General features: G+C 39.1%; 1 protein-coding gene across 4 annotated transcripts in view; it reads right to left on the minus strand.

The window, feature by feature from the left end:
• The window catches only part of LOC131236594 (protein translocase subunit SECA2, chloroplastic), a 71415-nt gene that overhangs the window by 14666 nt on the left and 41447 nt on the right, over positions 1-15302 (minus strand). For all 4 annotated transcript variants that reach the window (XM_058233879.1, XM_058233881.1, XM_058233878.1 and 1 more), the window contains 13 exons: positions 13574-13665; positions 13354-13419; positions 13105-13169; positions 12940-13027; positions 12718-12783; positions 12437-12552; positions 11156-11246; positions 5369-5452; positions 4829-4921; positions 4655-4750; positions 4451-4536; positions 1567-1645; positions 1334-1447 (listed from right to left, as the gene is read on the minus strand). In XM_058233879.1, the coding sequence (XP_058089862.1) occupies positions 1334-1447; positions 1567-1645; positions 4451-4536; positions 4655-4750; positions 4829-4921; positions 5369-5452; positions 11156-11246; positions 12437-12552; positions 12718-12783; positions 12940-13027; positions 13105-13169; positions 13354-13419; positions 13574-13665 (1136 nt within the window). The remainder of the gene's footprint in view (positions 1-1333; positions 1448-1566; positions 1646-4450; positions 4537-4654; positions 4751-4828; positions 4922-5368; positions 5453-11155; positions 11247-12436; positions 12553-12717; positions 12784-12939; positions 13028-13104; positions 13170-13353; positions 13420-13573; positions 13666-15302) is intronic.

The raw sequence follows: 15302 nt of genomic DNA on the forward strand, positions 1-15302 counted from the left end.
ACCTTGATAAATGTGTTTTGTATCCACACCACCCATTTGTTTTTTCAGTTCTTTTAAGGAGGTTATCCCGACACTTAAGCAAATCCAAATCTCTGGTGGACTCCACTGGAAAAGGTGTTGAATCACCGTTAAAAGCTTTTTGTAGGCCACAAAAGTTTTGGGTCAAGCTAATCTTTGTATTTTCCCTTCATCCAATTCTGGTTGACGTTATCAACGGGTTGGATGGCAAATAAACATTACGTATTTGCTTACAGTGGGCCTTAGGAAGTTTTTAATGGTGAGCATTCAATCATCATTGTTTATTGTGGTGTGGTCCACCTTAGATTTGGATATGCTTAATGTTTGGGACCTTGTCCTAAAATGGGCTGGAAAAATGGATGGACAGAGTGGATATACAAAATATCATCAATGTGGGCCCCTACGGTAAGGGTAACACCCACTAAGTTGTTACCCGGGTAACACCTAATACGTGCCCCCCAAATTCGGCGAGGACTAGGTACTAACCAACCAAGACCTAGCTGGAGACGGACGGTCCTGTCAGGGGCTCTATGGGTCCTACCATGATGTATATGTTTTATCCACACCGTCCATCCATTTTTTTCATACCATCTTAGGACATAAGACCAAAAATGAGGCAAATCTAAGGCTCAAGTGGGCCACATTATAAGAAATAGTGAGAATTGGGAGTGTACCATTGAAAACTTCTTGGGGCCACAGAAGGCTCTAATCAAGCTAATATTTGTGCTTTCCCTTCATCTAGGTCTATGTGACCTTATGAGGAGGTTAGATGGAAAATAAACCTCATAGTGGACCCTAGGAAAGTTTTAAGTATAGTTGTTCAACTCCCACTGCTCTCTGTGGTGTGGTCTACTTGAGCTTTGGATGTGCCTCATTTTTTGTGCTCATGCTCTAGAATGATCTAGAAAAGTTGACAGATGGTGTGGATCTAATACATAAATCATGGTGGGGCCAGAAAAGTTCCACACGTTAAAAGTTAGGTGGTGTATTATGCAATTTATTTAGAAGAGAGAAAATCTCCGTCGCAATGTGCATAGGGGCAATTTTGGAAATAAAACAAAAATTATTTTTAGAAGAATTCACGGAGTGCATTCTATATTCCCCATTAAGCCAGACCTCCCTCATGGAAAAACTTCACGAAAAATCATGGAGTGCTTTCCAGATTCAGAGTTAACAAGCAAAACTTAACACTGCGCTTTCAGGATTCTGCAATAAGTGACTTTTTTCAGTGTTAACTGTTAACAAACAGGGCCTTAGTGTACTAAAAACTGTACTGCAGTCTGGAAAATGAAAAGATGTACAAATTAAAACATACTTTTGGGTTGCCACCGAGGATTATATCAGTGCCTCGACCAGCCATATTGGTAGAAATGGTGATGGCAGATTTTCGACCTGCCTGAGCAACAATTTCAGCCTCTCTCGCAGCATACTACAAAAAATTGATAAAATCAGAAAGGTAAGAAGGATTATACGAAAATAAAAAGATAAACATTTCTGAGAAATAGACATCTAATTACAAGCTATTAACAAAATTAAATATATATAAACCTTGGGTCGTGCATTAAGGACATTGTGCGGGATATTCCGTTCCTTCAGCAGATCAGACAAATACTCGGAGTTTTCAACGCTGCAGCCAGAATGTGAAACAGCTTCAGCGATACATATGTTGTAGACTTAAAAAGACAAAAAATAATCATAATAATGATAATGGAAATAGTTATTTTAACAACAATGGAAAGTCATAATAGCATCTTTTGACCTTAATGTTCAAAAATTAAACAATTGCATTCAACAGGGTCATACAAACTCAGTATGAAATCTCAGTTAGAACCAAATCAAGAAGAGAATCGGATGCTAAACTGAGCAGTGTGCTTGTTACTTTACGATTGTCAGTTTTAAAGGTTTTTAATATTCTAAAATATACTTGATTCTGTCGGACTAAGCTGTTCACAAAAGACAGCGGGGATGTCAGTGAGAAGCATGACACAAAAAGAATGCTTGATCCAGGTGTGTTTAGAATAAACTGTTACCTCAGTTTACCTTATTTACTATTCACCCCATTGATGTCCAATTATTTTAATTTGTCATTGAATGGTGGATTAAGTATGGAAATGAAACCCAAAAACTGAAATAGTGCCAATGAAGCCTGCAGAGGTGCAGACAGGCCACACCTGTTCAGTGAAAGGAATTTAGATCTTGCTAAACTGTTACCTGTGTTTACATTTGTTGTCATTCACTCCTTGATGTCTAACTATTTTAAATTGTAGCTGAAGGGTGGATAAACTATGGAAAGATGCCCCTTAAAATAGAGAGAAAATACCAGTTCTCAGCCAGAACAACTCAGTGAAAGGAATCTGAGCACCTTCTAGCCCCACAAAATCATGGAACAGATTAATGTAGAGGCTCAAGAAATGGGTGCCAATATATTACGGTATGGCTCAATGACTCAGAATCAAGGCAAATGATGATTATTAAAATCACATAAATCAGGATGATTTTCACGTAAAAATGACACGTTCAAGCTGGGATTAGTCAAGAAAACCCCATAGATAAGTTGCATCTCTCAAATGATGAGTTGGATTTCTCGAATGAGGTTCAGAGAACCTCAAAAGCAAGTTGTCTCCAACACCAAGATAATGTTGGAATTGGATCGATAAGGTAACTATTGATGTAGACAATGATGTAGGCTAATATTGTAGAAATGCAGTCTTGTGAAATAATATCCATGGGAGTGAGTGATCCAGGGTTCGATCCCTAGGTGTCTTACCCTTGTAAACCTTACCACCTTGAAGTTATCCAAGGTTTACCCCCCGCCCCCCCCCCCCCCCCCAAACAAAAAAATAAAAAAGAAAAAGGAAGGGGGGTGATTCATGACAACTAACCACTTGCTCTAAAAGTTCGAACTAATAGAGCATGACGAATCAATCCCTTTATATCATAGCCCAGGCCCCACATCGAACCCCCCTTGTGGGCCCCACTTCACATGGGTTCCGCCTTACACAAGCCACCCGCCTCACACGGGCCGCCCACCTCAAGTGTCCCTGCATCCCACAGGCCACCCCGCTCGAGCCCGGTGTGAAAATGTCCTTGCATTAATCACCCCTGGTGAAGAGTCTCGAACATGAAACGTCCCACTCTGATACCACTTTGCTCTAAAAGCTCGAATTGATAGAGCATGGCGAATCAATTCCTTTATCTCATAACCTAGGCCCCACATCGCATGGGTTAGGATCTCGGCCGAACACCCCTCTTGTGCCCCACTTCACATGGGTTCCGCCTCACACGGGCTGCCCACCCCAAGTGTGCCCCTGCATCCAACAGGCCACCCCAATCGAGCCCGGTGTGAAATTGCCCCTGCATTAGGGGAGGGAGAGAGAGAGTGTGTGAAATTGCCCCTGCATTGGGGGGGGGGGGGGGGGGGGGAGAGAGAGAGAGAGAGAGAGGGCATTAGCTTATATCTTAATATCTCAAACTTTGCAAATACAGACTTATATATGGCTCAATGCATGAATAGTTCATTATTTAGGTTAATATGTCATAGTTAATAAATTAACGATGCAATACATCAACAACTCAGATCATGTTGCAAGTTAATAACACTTGATCCCTTCTCCCCATTATCACTTTTTCAGAATTTTTTTTTTTTTTCTCAAAGAAGGAGACAACATGATTCAAGCAGTTGAAATACCAGGTTTTCACGAGAAACATGTAAGAATTTATGCCTGAGTTGAACTACTCTCGTGCTGAAAAGACATCGCCTAGCCCTACCCTAGTCTTTGATAGTAAAATGTTTGGAAGCAAAAAACAGTGACCTAAAGATATACATTTAGCATAATTAAGCCAATGATATAATGTTTGCCAAACAATGCGACGTACCTCAAATCGCAACACAAATCAGGAGCCAGAAGAAAAAAGATACAAGCATATTTCTTTTTCTTCTTGTTTATGTTGTGTGTATGGATATTTCTATCAAGATACTAGAAGCATAGAAATTTTGGAACCTAGGCGCTATAGTAGTCGCACTTCCCTTAAGTGAATTAGCATATGATGTGCATGACCGATATGAGAGTAACACTAGAATAGTTACAGTCAACTTATGAACCTTCCCAACCTAATTCTACAAAACCAGTGGAACTGAATATTTTGAACAGGATCAATCATCATCATCATCATCTAAGCCATATCCCAACTAATTGGGGTCCAGAACATGAATCCCGTTCCACCATTTACACCATCTTGTCAAGATTTATGACAAGAAGGATACACAAAAAGTTTAACACCAGCTGCCTACCGGACACAACCCTTCTCCTTTATATGGGCTTGGAACCACCAATGAGAGCGCAAAACCTTAAACAGGATCAATTTAATCACTAAAAATGTAGGAGCATCTGATACAACATGCATTAAGTCAGCAAAATTGTTGAAGAGTTACCTTGTGGTACCAACTAAGACAGGACGGCCCTGTCCAAACATGAATTCTACTTCTTCTCGAACATATTCCCATTTCCCACGTGCAGTCTAAGAAGAGGTTTTACATATTGCATGTTAAACGTGTTTAGGTTTTAAGAAAAGGCAAAATAAATAGATAAATAAAATACAGTCAACTCTGATCCTAAATGAGCATCAAAATGCCTACAGCAAAAGCTTGAATAGGTAAATCTTTCCGAATATTTGGAAGATTTGTAGGAACTTCAATAACTGGCATCTGAAACATTTTCAGAAATTCTTTCTCCTGCACACAAATGCACAATAAGAATGTGATAAATGAAATTGGAATAACATGTTAAAATTCACTTGAAGGCACTCATACTTCGGTTTTTGCAGTTCCAGTCATCCCTGAAAGCTTTGGGTAGAGCTTAAACAATGATTGATATGTAATTTGTGCCACAACTACAGAATCAGCCTGATAAATGCAGAGCAGTTGCATTGCCGTCAGCCAGACAAGTTAAAAACTTTAGACACATTCAACTAGTTGGACTGCAAAGTTACAGTCCAACTAGTGCATAATTGCCAATGCGTCATGCATGTAGGACAACCAACAACCGAAAAGGTTGGCCCTGCCATGAAGATCACCTAGTTCTGAAAGGGACCACACATGCACTTCAAATCAGATCTGTGACCGCCAATGTTTTCAATGGTCGGTATTGCCCACATGATGAGTGGATTGGCCTGAGTTTTCCATCAGGTGTTCTTCATGGTGGGACTAACCTTTTGGGCAAGTTGGATGTTGGACATGCCTGATGCTTCGACACTTATGTACAAGTTGCATGGTAACTTATCATCCAACTGGTTGCATGTGAGGCTCCCTTGATTGAGAACAAAGCTTCCACACTATATAAAACATGACTACCTGGATCTTCAGGCCTTCTTTAGCCTCCACAGCTTGGTGGATACCCTCAGACCATCTCCTTTTCTCTTCAACTCTTCCTGTAAGCTGCAGAAGTTTCGGGCATTTCAGTTTTTAAGGAAATTAAGGAACCTCTTTTGTGTGTTTACATATTCTTCCAAATATGAAAAGTGTAGCAGAGGGCATAAGAACAACTGTAACATGACATATGCACTTGTATGAATGGTGAAAGAATAACTAAAACATTGAGGACCAGGTTCACATCATTTCATCTGATTGATACCAAAGACTCGAACATCGTTGCCTGATATCAATGCCACAAAATATGGACATCTCCACCAAAGAGTGATGAAGAGGACAAAATTTTAAAGAAGATAAAGAAAACCAATGAGCTTTAAAATTTCCTCGACATTGAATTGAAGTGAACAAACAATTGTTAGATAGAACTCTTTACACAACCCCTATGTTAAATAACACAAGCAATCCAGTTAATTTCCTTCTTACAAATGGAAAAAAGCAATAAAAAATGAAGGGATATAAGAATTCCACTTGAAACAGTTCTTTTTTACTGATTATGTTGAACAAGATAAAACACATGCAACAATCACATGGCCAATTCCCTTAGAAGATGCAGACATATAGAACATAAGTCAGCTGAGTAACTTGAATTTGTAATAGCCAGTTGACCACTGGATGTTAAAATCTGTAAGGCCCAGGCATAAAAAGTTCTCTTTATTACACGAACTTTAGATCAAGGTGCCACTCCTGCTTCAGACTCGCAACCTAGGCTTTACACTAGCTCAAATTTTCAAATAGGTGCTTCCCCTCACACTTGATGGCCCAAGGATGAAGTCCACTTTGAACCATGACTTCCTTTCATTATCAATAACAAAGACAAAAGGAACATTAACAAGAAAAGTAGAAGTGACAGATTGTCTCTTCTTGCAGTTCCACTGCGATATGGATGCCTCCGTGCAAGAGGGACTTGTCGGATAGGGAGTTGGAAGATTTCATTATTTTACTAGGTTGGTTGAAGGCCATCCAACCTCCAATCAAAGGGAAAGACTTGATGGTGCGGCGTGCTCACAGTTCAGGCCAGTTCTTGGTCAAATCCTTCTATAGGCTGCTCAGGATGAGTGGGAAGGTTGATGGCCATGATCATGCTTTTCATTTCTGGTTCTATGATGCCCCTCCTAAGATTATTACCTTCACTTGGTTAGTGGGCAGGAATAAGGTCTTGACTGTAGACAATCTCCAAAAGAGGTCCATGAGCATCCCCAATATTTGTTCCCGATGCATGCAAGTAGCAAAGTCCATCGACCATCTATTTATCCATTACCCCTTCACTTACAAGTTATGGGCGTACTTTCTTGCTATATTCAACATGTCCTACATTATACTGTGCAATGTGGGGGAGCTTTTATGAGCTGGGCACAGAGGAGGAGTGGGAAAGGAAGGCAAGGCAAATCCAGCATCTTGTCCTTCTAGATTTGTGGTGAGTTATTTGGGGTAAGAGAAATAGTCAATGTTTACAGAATAGATGAGGATCAGAGGAGTTGGTGGTGGGCAAGGTCAAGGTGGTAGTGATAGATTGGGCTTCTCTTTTAAGATGTAGCTTATTGTGATCTTCTCTCTTCTCTTACATTGTACTTTCTGAGGGTTACCCTACTTGTATTCTTTTCCTATTTAGCTTTTGCTTGTGGGGTTTTTAATAAAATCTTCATTACTCTTCAGTCTTCAAAAAGAGAGAGAGAGAGAGAGAGAGAGAGAGAGAGAGAGAGAGTAAATAAGCAATATCCATGTTAGTTGAAAAGCAAAGGAAGAGAGAGAGAGAGAGAGAGAGAGAGAGAGGAAAAATGATACGGGAAGGAACCTTTACAGGTTTGTATCATTCTTTGATACAAGAAGGAACTGTTACATGTTAAAAATCATAAGAAAGAGAGAGAGAGAGAGAGAGAGAGAGAGTCTGTTGTTTTACTTTTTTTCTACAGCATCACCTATGAAACAACATGATGTAGGACAATTAACCACTTGCTCTAAAAGCTCGAACTGTTAGAGTATGACGAATTAATCCCTTTATCTCATTGCCCAGGCCCCACGTCTCATGGGTTAGGCCCTCGGTCGAACCCCCCTCGTGGGCCCCAAATCACATGGGTACCACCTCACACAAGCCACCCGAGTCACACGGGTGGGACCCCACATCTCACGAGCCACCTGCCTCACACAAGCCGCCCACCCCGAGTGTGCCCCTGCATCTTACAGGCCACCCCACTCAAGCCCGGTGTGAAAATGCCCCCACATTAATCACTCCCTGTGAGGAGTCTCGAACACAAGACCTCCCACTCTGATACCAATTTGATGTAGGACAATTAACCACTTGCTCTAAAAGCTCGAACTGTTAGAGCATGGTGAATTAATCCTTTTATCGCATTGTCTAGGCCCCACGTCTAATGGGTTAGGCCCTCAGTCGAACCCCCTCGTGGGCCCCAAATCACATGGGTACCACCTCACACGAGCCACCCGAGTCACACGGGTGGGGCCCGCATCTCACGAGCCACCTGCCTCACACAGGCCGCCCACCCCGAGTTTGCCCCTACATCTCACAGGCCACCCCACTCGAGCCCGGTGTGAAAATGCCCCCGCATTACAACAAAGAGCCAAAAGAAGAAGTGTCAAACTTTCTTATAATATAACAAGCTCTATTCTAAAGCATGAACCTTGTAGGGAAAATGAAGTCATGATTATGAAGCTCCTAAATTTTGATTGTCCTGTATGCAAAGACTCTGATGGGGACATCAGAGGACCTACTCGGGTATACCAAAGACGGAGACAACCACCTACATCAGCACAACTTTCTTTGTGGATGGGAAACAAGTTCCAGATGGGGCCCGTCGGGCCATTTTGAGGACCCCACATGCATTGAATGTGCATCAGGAAGACCCCATATTGGGATGATGCATGTGGGCTGCTTAGGGGACCATTTTAGTCATAAGAATTTTATTTTGTGTCGATCCAACCATTGGATCTTGTCGATTAGGCCATCAGGCCACCAGATTTTCAGATTTGGGTCCATTAGACTCTGATTTTGCTTCCCATATGTTTTTTATTATTTTTATGATTTATTTGATAGTTGAGATTGATAATAAGTGTTTTGCTTTTCTTATTTTGGATAATGGATCATTTCACTTAAGTGAGTAGCATAGTTGTAATTATTCCAAAATTTTAATTTCAAATTTTTAATTATAAAAGCGCAGGGGGTGGAGGTCCAACCATAGTGGTGTTATTGAGAAGAAAGAAAAAAAAAAAGCAACTCTCTTGTGTGAAGGAATTTTCCTCCTTGTGTTTTAGGATTTGTGAGAAACTCTCCTTTCCAATTGAATTGTGGAATGGTAGAAGCTTGTTTGGTGATGGATTTCCTAAGGTACATCATTCATCTTCTTCAAAAGATATTCTTCTCTTGTCTTCCTCCTTCTCCTTCGATTACAACCTTCTAAACCCATCAAAATCTCACTCAATCCTCCATCTCTTTCTTCTCCCTTACCTAGCCACATGTGGGCCCCCATTTGCGGTTTTCCCTCTTTAATTTTCTTCCAAAACACCCTACTCCCTAGATCCTTTGAATCCCCAAAAACCCCATTCGTAAATCTTCATCCATGTATATCTTCATCCATGTATACAAAACCCTAATGAAAATCTGAATTTTTTGTGAAACTTCCCCAAACTAGAATTTTACCTGCATCTTTGTCAATCCACGTGGTTGTTGCACTACCCACATGCTAGATTGGAAGTCCCTACCTCCAAGTGGGCCGCTCTGGAATTAATTTATATTTTTGTGCATTGCGTATTTGATAACTTAGGATCTTCGTATTATAAATCTGAATTTCTGAATCTATTATGTAGATATGCTTGATTTTACATGTTGATTGTTGAAATTAATGTGTAATTGATCTTTCATCTTGCATCCTAGGATAGTTTCCATCATCCTATCAAACTCCAAAACATGATTAAGGGTGAAAGCTTCCATAAGATCCTAACCTTACAGGGGAATGGACTGCTTGACCAGATAATATAGGTCCACAAGTGAAGATGGATAATGGTTGTTGTCTTTTCCACTACACAACACAACAAGCTCCTATTCTTCTAGAACATGAGCTTGGTAGAAAAAAGGAAGCCACGATGATGAAGATGATCACAAGAGAGATCATCTTTGATCATCTTCATCGAGGAAAAAGGAAACATCTTGATGAAGCCAAACTATCTCACTCATCCTTCTGCTTGTTCCTTTCGTGTTAGGTTTTCTTTTTTGAAAATATGTGTAGGCATACATTCACAAGAGTACAAAACATACCTTAGCCTTTTACAAGTAAAAAACATGCAAAAACCTAGAAATACAAAACTGAAAATCATCACTATCTATCTATATGAATATCACCAAATGATGACTGTCCATCAGAAAAGCACAACGGACTCTCAAACAGTGCAACACAAGCATTATAGTAGGAAATTATGGAACAGAATATCACTACTATCCCAAACAAGTTTGAACTCCAAAACACACTTCAGGGTTCTTACGAGCACACTGTCAAACAACCATTTACTCTAAAAGCTTAAGCTATCAAAGTGTGGCGTATCAATGTAATCATGGGACTTTATCACTTCAACACTCCCCGGCACGTGCGGGGTTGGAACTCCGCACGGGAACATACTGACAAGGGTGGAGGGACACTCACACCATAAATAGGCCGGGCTGGATTTCCCGGTCCCTGGGCTGGACCTGATTTTCCTAACCCATAGGACCTTCCGCTCTGATACCATGTCAAACAACCATTTACTCTAAAAGCTTAAGCTGTCAAAGTGTGGCATATGAATGTATATCATGGGACTTTATCACTTCAACACACACAACATTTTCATCACCTAATCTATGTAAAAAGAGGAGGTGAAAACCAAAGAATGTTATATGGAGCTATCAATCATTGTGACATCAGTATCACCAGAGACTAAAAGGATTCAACATGAATTCTAAACTTATAGTTGTACGTTTCTCTCAGGCAGAAGCACCAAAATGGGAATGAACCCAGAACTTTGACTCGTAATATGTGCTTCTTTACTTGTGTACATCCCCTCAAGTAGAGAAATCCAAGACCAACATTTTTTCAGGAGATCCTTGTCAAAAATACCCACAAGTGGGCATCACCCATTTGTAGAAATCTGGCATCTGGTGGCAGATTCTAGGAATTTAGCATCAATGATGGATGGCAACATTCTTGAGACTTATCTCATGAACACCTGTCAGCTATACCTGTTAATGTGTACAACATATCTAATTTTAACGGCAGAAGATCATGTAAACTTGTGGTGGTTACAAAGCAATAGTATGGGCTCCAGTAACAAAAAGATGCATTAAACTGCCAAATGAACATATCCATAACTACTAGAGCACTATATCGATGATGTGACTAGGATGTTACATTTTCTGTATCAAGAATTAGGACAACTATAAGCACTCGCATGAAGAAGGAAATGACCTTTGCCCACATGGTTACATGTACCTTAATCAAATTCACCAAGCACTTATTCTATAAGCAACAATTTTATTGACAAAAAACATCAAGCGCTTTCGCAGAATTAGGACTTCATTGTTTAACAGTAGATCATGCAGCAATAGATTGTGGCAATAGATGGTGTGACAAACTGACAATAGAGTTTTAACAAAGCATTCATCAGAAATAGGAGAAATATGAAGGAGATAAGAGGCAACTGCAAAACTGAAAAGGGAATAGGAAGTACCTCATTGATTATAAGGGCCTTCCCATTTCTAACAATGTATTGAACATCGCGCCTGTAGAACTCTTTGGCCTTCAAGGCATTCATCACAAACCTACAATACCTCTAACTCAATGGTTGAAATGAATAGAGAAAAGAAGTAAAATATAATTACAGGTAAAGGATAACCTGAAGAACCCTGAATTACCGACTATTTAGAGTGACAACATAAACTTATGGAAGTTTTGGCTCCTAAACAGAAGAAAAACAAAAACAAATTTCATGTATGTTATGATAAATGCCGAGTATCAAAAAATTCCAATCTCTGAGAAGTTCCCTTGAAGACACAATTTAGAGAGAAGTTGAAACTAGAATTGTTTGTTTCTTTTGTATATGGAAAGAAAATCTGCCTTGCCAATTTTTTAAGCCAAGGAGAGGGTGATAACAGACTTGCATACCATTGGCAATGTAGTGCCCCTCCCTAGCCTTTTGTGCATGTGTGTGTGTGTGTGAGAGAGAGAGAGAGAGAGTTGAAACTAGGATCTCCAAGAAATTCATGTTAAGCATATAAGATGGTTGTTGCCATGGATAAGCATCAATAAATCATCATGGTTTTTAAAGATGGTAAGTGCTGGTTATTAAAACTATAGTTGCACAAAGCATGAATTGAAGCAACAATGGATTCAGGGAAGGAGTGGGGAAGCATCTGTTCAAAATCTTCGCAGGTATAAACAACTAGGAAGCAGTAGCAGTATGGCAAAGGATTGTGCAGCTGGGATAATAATGAAAAGACAAACAAAAACATTACAGCAAAAGATAGGAGATGCAGATGGTGAGGGATCACCCCCTCCCCACCAAAAAAATAAAAATCCCAAACCCCCGGATGCCACAGCTGCCATCGACCAACACACAAAGTGATGGCATCAGGTTGCTGTCCAGATTATATCAGTATGCATTAAATAGAAGCAAGCAATGTCAATCATATGTTAATGGGCATATTGTTGTCTAATATGAAACAAAAGATGCTATATGAAAGAACTTATATTTTATTTCATGCAACAGAACATTATATTACAAAAAGCAGATTGCCAAAAGATGTTCAAACCAGCTCAAGTCAGCAATTTATGAAGAGTGGAAATTCACAGGACGAGTCGCTATTGTTTGCAATAGTAACTACACACTTGGAGGAAGCAGAGGAACAACAGAACACCATACTGTCACCATTTAAATAATTAAAAAAATAAAAAATAAATAAAAAAAGAACAGCATGCAGTCAGGACTGAAAACAATGAAATTTGCAAGGACCTTGCCCAGGGATCATTTTCATCCCATAAGTCATTTGTTTCAAGAGCCATCTCAGCAAGTGCAACTCCTTCCTCAGTCATCTCCACCGAGTTATCTTTGAGTTCGACATTGTAATGCTGTAGAGTAGAAATGCTTAGCCATCTTCATAACATGTCTGGTGTATAATCAGTGAATCCAGGCAAGAATGTGAACATTGAACAATGAAGTACGTATTGGACTCAAGTTTATTAACCTGCAGGAAATCAAATATTCACAACAAAAAGCAATGAAACTGAACTTACAAGGCCTCGTACAAGCAGTTCAGCTACTTTTGCAGCAACTGGATATCGAGCAGCATCTTTAGTAGCCTGTAGAACAAAAACAGGAGGAAAGACACTGCTAAAGATGAGAATTCTAATCAGGTGCAATGATTCATAATTGATGTTAGCTTCTTTTAAGGTATTGTCAATATTAGCTGTTACCATGTATTGCTAATGAACACACCAAAACATTGGTACAATTACCTCACCGCTTATTAACAACGGATTCCTTCCTTCATCTATAAGGACTGAATCAACCTCGTCGACGATTGCAAAATGGAATGGCTTTGGCCTGTTTTCGAGATATTACAATGCTTGTAGTCCAGGAAAGCAAATAATATGAACTTCATATGGTTCTTGAAAATGTACCATCTCATAACCAATTGCTCTCTATTTCCCGCAAGATTGTCCCGAAGATAATCAAAGCCAAGTTCCTGCAAGGCATTAACAACTACCAAAATATCACAAACAAAAGATAGCAAGTAACAATGGTAACAAAGCTGAAGCATCCATGAGAGAAGTCATAAAAGGACCCCAGGTATGAAACACAGGAAAAAGTCCCATCTAGTAAATTATGTTTATATCTTACATCTGTGCATTTGGGGGGGACAAACTTACTGAGTTATTCGTGTATGTTATATCGCAGTTGTAGTTGGATCTCCTCTCCCCAGCAGTCATGCCCCTCTAAAAATGCAAATAACAGCATATCAAAATTGCTAAGTTTAAGCTTTGTGCACCAAATATTATGATGTGAGGTAAATGTTTCAATACCAGCTTACCCACCGACAAAAGGAGCGGAGAATTTTGAAAAATCATTGATTTGTAAGCATGGGATTACCTGTATAAGACCCACTGAAAGACCAAGAAAGCGATGAACACGGCCCATCCACTCTGCATCCCGCTGAGCTAGGTAATCGTTGACAGTTACAACTGGAAGACAAGTAGAATGTAGTGTGCACCAACAAACGATGTTATTTGCTGGCTCAATAAATGATAATCACAGCAGTATGCAAATTACTAAGTGCCTCTAAATTTACAAGCATCCCATGAAACGTGGGTACACTAAGAATCTACGCAGATTCGATAAAAAGATCCACTACATAATAAACTTCATAGGGTCTTCAGCATAACCATATCATACACAATTATTATCCTTTGATCTTTCTCAATGCCTAAAACAATGGTAAGATGGTCTTCCCTAACAGATGCAAACCAAGCATTTGGAATAGACGCACTATAATACCTTATGCACAAGGATATTTAACGTCCTTGTGCCCTGAATCAGTAATAGTGGATCCCTCTGATCAAGACCATTGATCTGATTTTTTGTGAATGTGGACCGTTGCTGTTTTATTTTTCTTAGCCATCAATTTGCAGTCTCTGGTTGAAGGATTAGGAAGGATTAGGATTAACCCATCAGAGAGATGTTTGGGGGCGTTGTCCGTTCATGGTAAGCAATGTGTTCTCAAAATCATTATCATATCACAAATCGTAATAGGGATTGAATCATATCTAATTGCAAATTGTATTGTAAATCGTAAGATTTTTTATGATTTTCTTTAAAATATGAAAAATATAATTTTTTTTTATAAAAAAAAAAAAAAAAAACAAACTTAGCAATCATCCTTTTGTCATCAATATGAACCAAGTAATAGCATGTCATGATAGTGTTAAAGGATTCTCATCTTTCCTTCTCTTTTTTTCTTTCTTTTTTTTCTTTTTTTTTTTTTTGTCTTTCAAGAAATTTTCCTTAAAAACCCATAAAAGGATCCTTTAATAATGTAGGTTCTTGTTGCCTTTCTTGAATATAGAATCATATGGGAATAGTGGCATTTGATTCTGTAGACCGACGAAAAAAGATATTTTGATTTTTAACCATCATGCCACAATACATATAACTTATAAGTCAACATGATTGTAACCATCCATAAAAGCATTCCAGATAAGTCATACATCAATTTGGTGTTTCAACCGGTTAAGTAGTACGAAATCATAAAAAAATAAAAAATAAAAGCTCTACAATTTAACGTTCAAGAGAATATATATCATTTAATCTCTTATGAAAAAACAAAATAAAATAATTTACCTTTTCTAAACAATTTATTTTTTAAAGGTTTTCTCTAAATGATTCTTAAAGCCCCTAGAATTTAAAAACATAAAATGAAAGCCAAGTGAAGCTTAAAATAAAAGAAAACAAGAATAATTTGAACCGTAAATCTGGGTTTTAATTGTAAATCATAGGATTCAAATCATAAAATCGCAAGATTCATATAAAAAGGATTCAAAGGTGGGATTCAAATAATTTTGCTTAAGATTCAACTCAAATCGTAAATTGTAAATCATGAACCGTGGAATTTTGACAACACTAAGGACCATCAGCTCAACACTCGGGATCACCTGAACATGGGTCCAATCCATTGTACATGCTGAAGGATTGAAGAAACTATACACATGCTCGTAAAGAGGATCATATAACCCCTCTTCTGAATCATAGAATGATATCGGTCAATGCTACCACATGCATCCCCTATTTCAGTTGAGATGCTCGACTGCAGTTATTGGACAGA

This window comes from Magnolia sinica, chromosome 2 (assembly GCF_029962835.1).
Source record: "Magnolia sinica isolate HGM2019 chromosome 2, MsV1, whole genome shotgun sequence".
Taxonomy (NCBI): Eukaryota; Viridiplantae; Streptophyta; class Magnoliopsida; order Magnoliales; family Magnoliaceae; genus Magnolia; species Magnolia sinica.